Here is a 13,155-nt window from a genome sequence, read left to right on the forward strand (position 1 = left end):
ACAGAGACTTTTTGAAAACAGTATGTCTGGAATCAACACATAAGCAACAATCACTTCTGAAAAATAAGACCACTTAGTTATTTTGTGTTAAATGCTAGCATGCAATGCATTGAGAATTAATGATTTATGTTAAGCATCTGCATTAAAAGGTGACTATTTGGGTTGTTTGTTTGGGTTTTTTGGTAGAATGAAGCTATGCTGTTTGTTGCCAAAAGTCAAATCTACTCTGAAGATTCCCACTGATAAACATTTACTTCAGCAGTTGGAATTATGTATAAGGAAACTTCTGTGTCAAGAGAAAGACAAAGATGTCTTGACTATTGTGAAAAGAGTAAGCATTTTTCTTTTTAAGCAGCATTTAATCTTGGGTTTATCACTGAAAGTTAAGATGACTAAAGTTATGCTTTCTGTGGATTTTCTCAATGTAAGAACAGGAGATTAAAAAATTCCATTCTCTATTATGTAATTTTGAACAATGAAAAGATGATGTAGAATAGTATGTTCTGTGAAATTTAGGAGTGTTAATGTTTCCTTGGTTACTTATATTGCAGTTATTTTGTAGTGATTCAAATTCAGGATTTTGGCTTAATGACCATTTATGAAAACAAAAAGACTAGAAAAATATTGAATGTTGATTCTAGTAAAACTCATCAGGTTTGTGAGACAGAGATATCTTGTTAGACTAGATATTTTACAATATACAGACAAAGTACTTGCAGGCTTTTAAAATGTTACAAATATGTTTTTAATGTGAATATTCAAAAAACGCATCTTTAAGGAATATCCATGCTTAGTCTCAAATTTAGAAACCATGAAGTGAAATAGCTCAAGTAGATGGCTTCCTTACAGGGCCAGTCTGCAGGAGGGGGACTGGGTGAACACTTGTGTAGAACCTTCTGAGTTAGACACAGGTTCCTGGGTTGCTTTTTTCAGTCCTGGTTCCTGTGCCTGTGCTATAGCTGTTCTCGCTGTGGTGCTTCCTTGAGTGTATTTTGATTTCCATACAGATATTCTGTGAATCTATTCATTGTGAGTCTCAGCAGGGCTCTGAGAATACTCTCTGATGCTTTTAAACTGCATTTGTGCCACAAAAATAAAAGCATAGGCTTTAAATATGTAGGGAGAAAAGGCAGTTCTTTGCTACATAGTGTGGCATGCTGTAGAGTAATAATAAATAATGGTTTAATTTTCTTTGTAGACAGTGTTAGAATTGGACAGAATGGAGATCTCTGTAGATGCTGTAAGTACTTACTGACTTTAATACTTATCAACTACTCTTAGTTTCCATTTTCATGTAGTGATTTTTTACTTTTATTGATTTTATTTTGAAGTTTCAGAAAAGATTTTACGAAAATGATTTATTGGATCAAGAAAAAGAGAGGCAAGAACAACTCCTTTTGGAAGTGGTATATTTTATCAGTACACTGTCATTATCTTAAAATAGTTTCTAGCTCCATATTAATGAGGCAGTAATTTTAAGGTAGGGGAAATTTGTATTTTGGAGAGACCTGATAGGTTCATTATCTGTGTGTGGTTTCATTTTACACTTTATAATAGGGCTAAGTCCCTCAACATTTTTTTCTTTTTTCTTTACTACCTAAATTTTGCTGTATCAATTAGAAGGGCAAATTTGAGTTTCTTGAGGAATGCCATGTATGACATGATAAACTGACCAATGGAATGTCTCAGAATTCACATACAGCTTCCCTAGGCAAAGAAATTAATCTCATAACTTCTTTTGTCCCAAGGAAGCTGAAGAATGCTCTGTGTTACAGGCTTTCCAATTAGCCAGGAAAGAGAGAAAAGCAAAAGCTGCAGTGGGCACTTCAGCACACAGCTTATATCTTCACCTCATTCCACAAAGCCTAGATTAGACCACTGCAGTCCTCCCGTCTGCTGCCTCCCCTCCAGCCTGAGGTGGGAGAAGCTGAGCAGCTGACAGGATTCAGAAGATCCTGAAATTGTTAGTATGGTTCCTGTGACTTGTAGTAAATAAACTTCTTTGTAGTGAACCAGAAGAGATTCAGGAGTGTCCCAAAAATGTCCTTCTTTCCTACCTTTGTGGTGCACTTTGATGTCAATGGGTATTGCATGTCAGTATGAGCAAGTATACCTGAGCCACAGATCTCCTGCCACTTCCAGTGTCCCGAGCCAGCTGGGCTCTCAGACCTGCATACACACACTCAAAGTCTTGAACTTGGCTCAGGCAGTCTGCAGGTAGATACAGTTAATGCTTTTATACTGAAAGTGTTTGCCTGGTGCAAAAGAGCCTCCAGTGCTACTGTGTGCTGTGTGATGACATCAGTTTTTACCCTATTTCTACAGCTGCACTTTAGGAAAGCAACTGAATTTTTATGGTGTAGGCCACTGACCTGTGCCACCCTTCTGCATCACAAAGGCCTCATTAGCACTGTCAGTGAGAGGCATGCTTTTGGGGAACCTGAGAGGGACACAGGGAATTAGGGCATGTTCCAGTCCCAAACACATGAAGAGCCATGCAGCCTACTTAAATGTATCTGACTGCTAAAGATTTCATTACTGAATATGTTAGTAAGTTTCCTTCATTTTTGCAGCTGATTTTGTAGGAACTATTTTTCCAGAAACCCTGACCTGAATTAATTACCTCTTTCTGTTCTTGACTGGGTAGTAATTAGAACGACATGAAAAATATAAATTAGAGCAATTATAGTTCACTTAACAATTTTTATTGTGAAAATGGTATACAAAATAGGCTGCTATTGTATAGCTTTTTGAAGCTGGAGTGATATCTAGTCACCAAATGGAATATATTTTTAGGCTGGGTAGTATTGCAGAAGAGCAAATAAACATGAACCTGAACAATTTTACATAGTTGATTTTGTTTTTCATAAAGATTTATCAACTATAGATGTTAATTTTAGATCTTTATAAAGTTTGAATATATGTGACACACCTTAAAATTTAAGAGAAACATTTGCATTGAATTATATAAAATAAAAGTGTTGCATATTCTATTTTCAGTGTCTGTTACAGAAAATTTTTACATTGCCAGCTGCCAATGTCTGTATCTTTTTGAATATAAAATTGCCAAAATCCAGGCATAATTTTAATTATAAGTTATAGATGTGAACTTCAACTCTGAGCTTTCTTCAGACTGTGGTTTTTAAATGAGATATGTACCCTGATTTCTTTTTATACTACTTCTTGGTTCTCTGGATATTAATCAGGGATTGTGCTAGCAGGAGAGTAGAAATGAACTGATATTTGGGAACACAATTTATTTACTTTTACCTGAGTAATATCTAAGAAAAATATTCATTCTTTTAGGAACAATTAGAAAAAGAGAAGCAGAAAAATGAAGGAAGATCGACAAATATTAATGATAAAATGTTTGAAAAGAAGCGTAAGTTTGTTTATTTGTGTACATGTTTATGCATGCTTTACTCCCACAAAGGTAGTAGAGAAAGGAGCAGGAAAGAGACACTTTACACAAGAAACAGAGATTTAAAAATTGGATATAAAAATTATTTTTATGTATTTCTGGAGTTATTAATGAAAAATTGGATCATATTGTATATAAAATAATATATATTATATCTAATATAATAATCTAGTATATGTAATATAATGTTTTTATTTTGGCTTTATTAATAAAACACATTACAGTTTTGGTTCTCTGTTATTTTTCATTTTGGGACATAGTGTAAATACTTTCCTGTGGTATTTCTGAAGTGCTAGTAGCACTGGGTTAGATAGTATTACTCTTTGCTCCAGGACTGATATGTTATGTCCTCTCTTTCTTTTATAAAAATTTAAGTTTTAAGAGGGAAGGGATTTTACTGGACTTTTTTTTTTGTAGGTAGAGACAGTAAAACATCATCAGTGTTGGCAAAAAGTATCAATCTCTCTATTTCTGGAAGCTCTTCTGGTACATCAGCAGGTAAGAATAGTTCAAAAACTCACCTGGAACACTTTGATCTCACACCATCAGGTTAAACCCCAGCAAAGCTGCTGTTGACATCTGTGGACCCAAGTTACACCTACTGCACAGAGGAAAAGATACTTCTCCTAGAACTGAATGTATTTTCTATGGTTTCTAGTTTTGTTTTACTCTGTAATATATAAATAATAACCTAAGGGCTTTTTTTTTTTAAATTGAAGTATTTAAATCATCTCGTTCCTTCATTTACCATAGATTGACAGAAAAATATATTTAAAAGTGTTCTTAATTATTGAGGAAATGCAATATTCTTATAATTTTCTTTATAATTTTAGGCAAAGAAGAAAAAAAATCCAAGCTGGTTCGAAGCCAATCTTTCAGTACTCAAGTACTGCATCCAAAATACAGCAACATAGACAAGTGTCCTAAGTATCTTTATAATCTTCATTGCTTACCTCATAGGCAAATGTTTGCTAATAGACAGCTCTTATGAAATTAATGCTCATGGATCTCTGAAAGCAGTGATGGGCTCACTGAATGGTGACTTACATTTTCAGCTTTCTGTGTAATTGATTAACTGAGGGAAGAAACATCTAAGGCATGCTGAAGCCTAGAAATGGTTATGAATTCCTTTAAAGTTAATAAATGTCACCTTTTATCATATATTAAAAGTAATTTTCAGTATGAATTGCTAAATTTAATTTCATACATTTCTTAAATACATTTCAGCATAACTTTCTCATTTAATTTCTTCATATAAACTCAGAAATAACCTCCAATACTATTAAACTGCAGGGTGATACAATTGAGAGGAACACTTTCTGAAATAACTAACTTGGTTTTGTTTTGTTTGGTTTTTTTTAAAGTAAAAATTCTGCTACAGGATATACATCTTCAGTACCAGGAATGGGAAAGAATTGTATGTTATCCTTTAGTGGTAAGTAGGTTACTGTAATGTATTTTACTTCGTTTTTTTTTTTTTTTTTTGCTTGGTTATTGAATATATGGGCCCAGTTAGGTATACTCTAGATATCATAGACATCTAGAATATATCAGGTATACTCTAAGATATCATTCTCCTAAAGAAAACAGAATAATAGATATTCAATACATTTGGGCATTTAAGAGCTAGTCTAGTAAGAGTATTTTTCAGATTCTTTTTTCTTTCCCCTACACATTTGTTTTAATTTACATTTAAAAATAGTAAAAATAAACTGAGTTTGTCATGTCCTGGTTGGAATTTCAGGTATCATAAAAAGGTTGAGTTTGGAGTTTTTCCTTCCCTATTTTACATGAGGAGAGTGAATATTATGTAAAAATTCTACTGAATTAAGAGAGATAAACTGCTTTTTGCAGTTCTGTCTACTAAGTTTTAAAGAGTTTGGATGATTAAAGACAAGATTGAGATGAATGGCTTCCTAAAGAAACTTGTCTTTCAATTCATTACCATTAGCCACTAGGCAATTAAATTGCATTAAATAGCTAAATTTTAAGCAGCTAAAGATTGGCCCAAGAAATCCCACTCTTTACACACATTAAATGTATGAATATTTTTGTTGAAAATGTGTATTTCAGTTATTTAGTGGGACTCTTTAATAAAAATACTTGAAGAAATATTAAGTAGAAGCCATTCCATTAAAATTTTGGATTAGTGCCATAGGAAATAAGCCACTATTGTCACAGGAAAAACAGCTCATTCTGTTTACTTTCTGTGAAGTGTTTTCAACCGAAGTTCTTTGTCTAAGCTGCCCCTCTGTGTTTCAGATGACTCCTTCAGGACTCGTGCTGCTGGCAATGGTGGCAATGCTGCCTTCCCTTCCAGTTCTTCTCGCAACTTATTCAACTCAGCTGACCAAAAGAGCAGTGGGAATAAGGAGAGTCAGTCCCGAAAGATGAGCATGTAAGTTGGTGACAAGATGTTAAACTGAGCCTAGGGGTAATGTTTTCAAAGGGAACTCTGAAGAGCCATGTAAAATTAGGCCTGTATTTATTATACTTCTGCACACAGATTTTGAAGTGCTAAAATAGCAGGGTAGAAATGTGGTGTATGCAATTTTAAGTGTTTCTAAGATGGCATTACCTTCTAATTAGTCTTTCACATTGTTTCTCCTGCACATATTTGCATTCAGCTGGTATATAATTGAGAGGGTGGAATGGGAAAAAGTGAAGGTTAGTGCCTTTGATATGTAATAACTGCAGTCACAGTGATTTAGCTGCCTGTAGTTGGAGAAATAGAAGTATTTTTAGACTACTTAGTTTCTAATTTTCCTTAGTTCCTAATTTTCCTTCTTTTTGTGGACTTATATATGTTTTATCATTATGTAACAATTCTATCATGAATCTTGAGACTTGTGATGAACTGGTACTGGTATTTGTTATTAATGCTGCCTTCTTTGCCTTACCATTTACAAAAACCAAAAATTCAATGCTAGGCATCTCCCTCAGGCTGCTTTCCTTTAAACATCAGCCAGTGCTATTCAGCATTTTGCAAGAACAAAATCAAAGATGTATTTTTTGCTCCTGTGCTAAAACTGTAAGTCATAGAAAATCACTGTGACACACACTCACCCAAATCTCTGTAGACTCTAGCAGCAAATTCCCTGCAGATTCCTTTTACACTATAACTAAATTACTGTCATTGGACTAGCTGTAATTTTGTGGGCTCAAACTGAGACTTTTCTTTGCTAGCAGAGATTTGCATTCTTAGCCAAGGCAGAATGGAGAAAGGGAAAGAGCCAGCTACAGCGAGAAAGGGAGTCTGAGAAAGTAGACAAATGTAACAAAAACTACAACTGGAAGCTAAGATAGGAGAGGGAAAACATACTGGTTTGCTAGGTAGAGAGAGGAAACAATAGTGATGGTCTGTTTTGGTGAATTAAATAGCTGGATGAACGTATTTTTTCACTTCTGTATTTTCAGTTTCCTTTAAAAAATAAACCAAAATATCTTCCCAGCGTTAGTCAGGATTTTAAGTTATTAAAATTACTAAATTGTAAAATAAAGCATAAAAACTTAAGCAAACAAAAAAAGAAATTCTCAGGACAGTATTCATTTAGCTCCTTGTGTACTTGATTTGTTTTTTCTGCTGGAATTTTACCATCTTCACTGTACAAGATAAATTGTTTTCTGGAATGAACTCAAGCCTGCATAGTGACCTATAGTTTTTAAAACTGCTTTTATTTTGTAGAGAAGGTTGGAAGGTAACTTGTGAATGCAGATGGCCTCTGTTGAGTAAGTGGCTTCACAGGAATAGTACTTTAAGGTGCCAAATCACTTTGCCCTCTGTCCCTGTCTTTGCCAGTGTCTAATGGCTTCTCTTAATACTACCCACAGTACTTCAGACTTTTTATAGGTGATCATTAGGGGGTCACTTATTTCAAAGTGCACCATTTCAAAGTCAGCAGTTAGATTAGTAGACATGCTGACATTTTCAGCTATCTCTAAAGTAAATGGGGCATTTATCTTGAGAACATAAAATGTAATGGAGTGCTACATAGTTTAAAAAATTAGGTGTGCTCAAAACCTCATTTTCTTTCACCCCAATCACTGTATGCCTCTTCTCCTTGCTTTAAAACCAGAAAATTAGTTCAAATGTTGTAAATATTTTTAGCAATCTGTAGAAATTCCAATTACTTGCTCTCCCACAAGGATTTGGGGAAAATGAATGGATTAATATTCATGAAGCAGTGAGGTGCAAAGGTTAGTTAGACATATTTTTTTTTTATCACATAAAACATTTCCAAATTTCAAAGGTTTTTCTGTCTTTCAATTAAAATAAAACTGATATCTTTTGTTTAAATACAGAGGGACAGGAAAAGGCTCACACAGAGCAGTTTGCACTTTTGTCTTCAGGCAGGAGAGTGGAATGTGAAAAACACAGCTTCAAGTCTCTATGTACCATTCCCAAATGAATACCCTAAGAGCAGAGTATTTGAAAGTAGGTATATGATAAAACACAGTCATCTGGGTGCTTTGTCTGGTTCAGAAAGTCCCTGACCTGCTTAGAGTCAGAAGCTAAAGAGGATGTATCAGGGGAAGAAGAATATTTTTGAGAAAAGAAGAGGAAGCTTAGGATGTCCTACATTTAGTTCTGAATAAGAGTTTTAGTATTTTGTATTCTTATGGGAAAAGACATCTCTCAAGTTGGTCTAATGTCTGCTGTGCTGTAGATTCAACTTCTCATTTGTAAACTGACCCAATACTTAACTGCTTTCATAAGAAAATGAAGCCGCTCTATGAGGAGATATTAAGGAATGTCTGGTGGTAAATGCATTCAATCACAGCCATCTTTATCTGTACTTCTTTATCTTTCTTTTACTCAGGAAGTCAGGCCTCGTGCTAAACATATGCACACTTAAATTAAAAAGAAACAACAACAAAACAGCAAAAATATCAGTTTCAAGGAAGCATTATTTTCCAAGTTAATTGATGGAAAAAATTGATATCCAAATACAGAAGCAGCTGACAGAAATAATTCTGTGAGAAGAATTTTACAGTTATACTGTGAGAGGTACAGTTGAATAGATGCTCATCAATGAGCATCACCTTTGGTGGACTGATTAAGGCAGAAAACTCACTAAGGTGATAAAATAATATTTTGGTGGTTTTTAGACTGTATCATCCTGCAGATTCATGTATGTGCTGGTTAAAATTTGCACTGACCATCTTAAATCTGGCAAGACCTAACTTTCAGTTTTCTGGTGCTGCACCTTGAGCAGGGTGACCTCTAATATGTTTCTTTTTGGAAGTAAATATGTGGGCAATAACACAACACTTAAAGTATAAGCAGATAAAATTAATGATTCTTAGTTTGAAGTGGTATATGTTTGGATAAAATATTGCTTAATTGCTTAAGCCTAGTATTTCCCATAAAATTGCTCTACAGAATATTGGCAAGTGTTCACTTTTGACAATATAGTGCAGGTTGCAGGGATGAAGAATTTCTGATTTCATATTTGATAGTGCTCCAGGAATCTTTCAAAACTCAGAGTTACTTTGGTGTGGAGAACTGAAGTCTTTTCTTACCACACTCATGCATTCAAACATTCAGTTTGAACTAATTCATAAGTATGTGCCAAATAAAGTTTTATCTCTTTTTGAAAATAACACAGCTACAAGAAAAAAAATAGTAAATCATGGTCCAGTGCTCACAAGCAGGTGACAAGGAAGTATTGTTTTAGTGTAGGGGTCACTAAAACAATAGTTGCTAGGTCTTAGGTAATACTTAGGCCATAGAAAATGCCAGAATTATGCTAAAGCAACACCTATATAACTTAAAGAGGGAATCACTAAAGAGAAGGCTACCTGCTTCGAGTACCTGATGGAGTAAGAAAGAATCAGAAAAAGCACTGGTTGAGTACTTTTTCCCACAAGAGATCTTGCTTAATATGCAGAGCAGAGAAGTTTTTCTGACTTCCTGTTGAAGAGTTGCCAGTTAGATCATGAATCATCCTGGTGCAGACATTGACATAAATCATGAACACTGTGTTCTATCAAGCAGTCTGATCTTCTATCATTAGGCTATGTAGCTCTGTTATATTCTTTTGAATGTTTTCAGCTTTATAAGATTGTTAGACAGAAGGTGTTTTGCTTGAGTTTATTTTGATGTAATATGACTGTAAATGTTCAACATGCAGCTGTTTAAAACTATTTAGAAACTTTATAGATTTGTCAGTGAATATATCCACTTCATAGATAGCATTTAAGTATTTTGCATCTTGCCTATAGACATACAAATATTGGCTGATTTTATTTCACTTTTAATCAAAACTTTCTTCAAGGATGTGAGGTACCGGTTTTCCATCTTGTAAAAAGAGGGAGTAGATTTATTTTTGCATAAAAATTATAATTCTAATTTATTATTAGAAAATTCTAATTTATTATTAGAAAATTCTAATTTATTATTAGTAAGCTAATTTTATGCAACAACAAATCTAAATAAATATCAGTATTTTATAAGATGTCCACAACTGACCTATAAGACTTCCAGTTTGGTGCATGTACCAGTTATATGTTTAAGATAAGTATCTTAAAGTAATGTCTTTCATCCAGTCATGTAATTGCTTAGAAAGTTAAGCACAAGATGAAATAGTTCTGCCACTGATATGCTACATTTGGAGTTGGTTACTTACAGCTTTGAATCGTGTTTTCATCATGACATTTATGATGCTGGAAGTTCCCAGTTCCAGTGGGACTGGCTTGTGTTTTGTGTGCCATTTCTGTGATGAAGCTAATAGATATCCTGACACTGATATATTATGATATCATATATGTGGTTCTGAAATATTCAGCAGTTTTAAAACAGTAAAACAGAACAATATATTGTGTTATCTGTAAATGATACTGTAAAATATTGATGCAAATTGGTTTTTCCAAGAGTTGTAAAAGTTACACCCATCTTGGAAATATTTCTGTCTGATCTAAATAGTTGTTCATTTACAACTACAGCTCCTTGAAACTAAAAAACATTATATCTAAAGTTTAAAAAATTAAGGCATGAAAAATCCAGAAATTACCTGAATGACCTTGTGGTCAACAGAACACCTAGAAATCATAGTGCAATTTGCCAGTGGCACTTTTTGTAGCCATGACTAGACTGCTTGTGCCACCTTAATCATCTCACTCAGATGCATCCCTACAGGAACTTCTCTAGATACCTGAATGGAGAACTTCACCCTTCTTGAGAAGAATGCCCTCAGAATATATCCGTTTGGCTTTTGCACTGAGTGCAATAAACAGCTCATAATTTTTAAGCAGCAGCTAAGAGTTATGTTAAAATGTTCTGCACAATAGCAGTTTAATATGCTATGCAATTTAATAATATAGTAACAACATATTATGTGTGTTTCTTCTTTTGTATGAAGAAAAAACAGAAAATCAAACTCCTAGATCATCTGACAAAAAAATGAGGGAACCAGAGACTGGAGGAAGCAACATTCTGGTGGGATAAGGTGGGAGCAGCAGATGGGACTCTCTGATGCCTGGACTGAATAAAATGCATCCTGCAATGTTAAAAATTTAAAATAAATCTTTTAAATAAGATTCCAAGCTGGAAAATATGATCTGATAAACAATGTAATGGTTGCAGAATTCTGACATCATAGTGAAATGATATGAACTATAACTTCAGCTATGTATTCTTAACTGCTGCAGCTAAGGAGAAGATTTTGTTTTCTTCAGTTATGCCTTTGTAGTTTGAAGTCTTGGATTTAGAATGCACATACCCATTATTTAATTGGCTTATTAACAATCTTAGCAACCCTTAGCTCCCATATTTTAAGGAAGAGATAGAAGAAATTGCTATGAATATGAAAAAGGAATCCCACATTTTAAAGAATCTGCAAACCTAATTTCAGACCAAAGTCCAGAACCATTTAAAAAAAAAACATAGACTTTTGAAGCATTGTGCTGTGAATTTGGAATTAATGTTTTTACAAGTACCAAGTTCATAAAAATCCTGTGTAAGTTTCAAAGCAATCTAAAAGCAAATGTCTCCAGATGATGTAAAAAAAGGTTTTATTTCATAAGTTTTGTTGTATAAATACTTGTTTTCATTTTAGTATTTCAAATTGTATTTTCACTTTAATAATTTATAATAATGAATCTAGTTTTTAATCAGCTGCTATTTCAAGCTGTCATGGTTCAGTGATGTCATCTGCATTTGTTTGTATTAATGCTAATGTTTCTATCAAAATTTATGTGGAAAAACATGCAATGATATTTTGAAAAGTTCTATTTATGTGAATACTTGGGAGAGATTATGAAGCTATTGTCAGCTTCTCTTTCAAAATGGAGGCAGCAAAAATATATTGATATCAGAAATATATGGTTTTTAAAATTTATTGGTGTATGATAAAGATGATCTGGTCTGTGTATGCATATGTGAGTGTGGTTACTTTTTATAATGTAAAAACATGAATGATGATTTACTCAAAATAAAACCTAGGACAATGCTGTACATGCATGTTCTTGAAAGAAAAATTCTCAGGGCATCTTTTATAATTAAAATAAATAAAAGCACTTACCTATGGAGGGTATTTATTTAAAATAATAATAATGCTGTCTTGTGCAAAGTACAAAATGTTTCTTTGGATTAAGCACTGTCTGAATGCTTAAGTTTCCTACACCTCAGTTAGATTTGGCAGTATTCTCTGTCTTAAGTCACAGGCATTGTTTGGGTTCTGTGGAAATACTTAATTTTTCAGTTTGTTCTGCAGCCTGGCTTAGGAGCTTGTAAATCACAGATTTCTTTTAAAGCTTCTTTGAGTTTTATGATGTTTAACTTCCAGTGTTGATAGAGGTGTACAGATGACCTGGGCTGGCTCCTCCTGGGTTCTGCTTTTGGTTCACTGATGCGAGCAGATAGCCCCAGTTCCCCAGGCACAGCTGACTCAGGTGCCAGCTACAGCTGCTCACCCGTGGGCCACAGGAGACTGCCCAGGCTGTTCTTAGTCTGACTTTGGCAGGACCAAACTCAAATCATCAGTAGCCAGCTGTAGAACAGGACTCAAAACTGTGTTTGCTCTTTTGATGCCTTGCAGAGCAATGAAGGACAACCAGTAAGTTCAGAAAATTGAAGCTCTTTCTCCATTTAATAAGCAGGTAATGAGTTCTATAAACAGTCTGTCTTTTGTTTCTTGGCTGTCACTGTCTGTCATTTTAAACTGATGAATTTATTTAATGCTGATAACATGTGCTCTACTCAGTAACTTAGAATTCCTTCAATGTAATCTTGAAATGCTCTGTTTAGACATTTTTGGACTGGACATTTTCATTGTGCAATACCTCTGGTGTCTTGTGCATACTTTCATCTGTCCTTTGCACTACAGACCTCCATCCAAGCAGTCTTTTAGGGGCCACTTACTTCTGGGTTAGTGCTGTTAAGCAGCACCAATGTATTTGAACCCTTCAGAGCACTGTTTATACCTGCTGGTCAGCTGTAGCTCTGGAATAACAGCTGAAGGTCAACTGTGCAGTGGCATTTGTTGGTTTTCATATAGACCAGTGGCAGGAGGAGTGATTCTCTTTCTGGCTACATTTGTAATGCAGGCTGAAGTTAGGTTAGATGCACCTTCACAGTCCAGTCAGATAGCAGAGCCTGCCTCCTAAGTCCTTTTGTGAGTGGGGTACATCAGTGTCTGGGCTCTTGTGGGCAGACACCAACTGGTAACCGAGGCGATTTTTAGAGATTTACCAGCTTGATCCTATAATGTATCTTTTGTATCTTCTCTAGCAGA

At 34.5% G+C, this 13,155-nt stretch overlaps 1 protein-coding gene across 7 annotated transcripts in view; it reads left to right on the top strand.

Annotated features, from left to right (window-relative positions):
- PPP4R4 (protein phosphatase 4 regulatory subunit 4) overlaps nt 1-11,942 on the top strand; it is a 59,150-nt gene extending 47,208 nt beyond the window's left edge. For 5 of the 7 annotated variants that reach the window (XM_059850217.1, XM_059850223.1, XM_059850220.1 and 2 more), the window contains 9 exons: nt 187-331; nt 1,199-1,240; nt 1,332-1,406; nt 3,307-3,382; nt 3,839-3,919; nt 4,255-4,348; nt 4,786-4,856; nt 5,684-5,819; nt 10,783-11,942. In XM_059850217.1, the coding sequence (XP_059706200.1) occupies nt 187-331; nt 1,199-1,240; nt 1,332-1,406; nt 3,307-3,382; nt 3,839-3,919; nt 4,255-4,348; nt 4,786-4,856; nt 5,684-5,819; nt 10,783-10,807 (745 nt within the window). In that variant the 3' untranslated portion in view covers nt 10,808-11,942. Of the gene's footprint in view, nt 1-186; nt 332-1,198; nt 1,241-1,331; nt 1,407-3,306; nt 3,383-3,838; nt 3,920-4,254; nt 4,349-4,785; nt 4,857-5,683; nt 5,820-10,782 lie in introns of those variants that run through there. The other 2 variants (XR_009487015.1, XM_059850218.1) reach the window with 2 other exon arrangements.
- The last annotated feature ends 1,213 nt before the right edge of the window (nt 11,943-13,155 follow it).

This window comes from Haemorhous mexicanus, chromosome 6 (assembly GCF_027477595.1).
Source record: "Haemorhous mexicanus isolate bHaeMex1 chromosome 6, bHaeMex1.pri, whole genome shotgun sequence".
Classification (NCBI taxonomy): Eukaryota; Metazoa; Chordata; class Aves; order Passeriformes; family Fringillidae; genus Haemorhous; species Haemorhous mexicanus.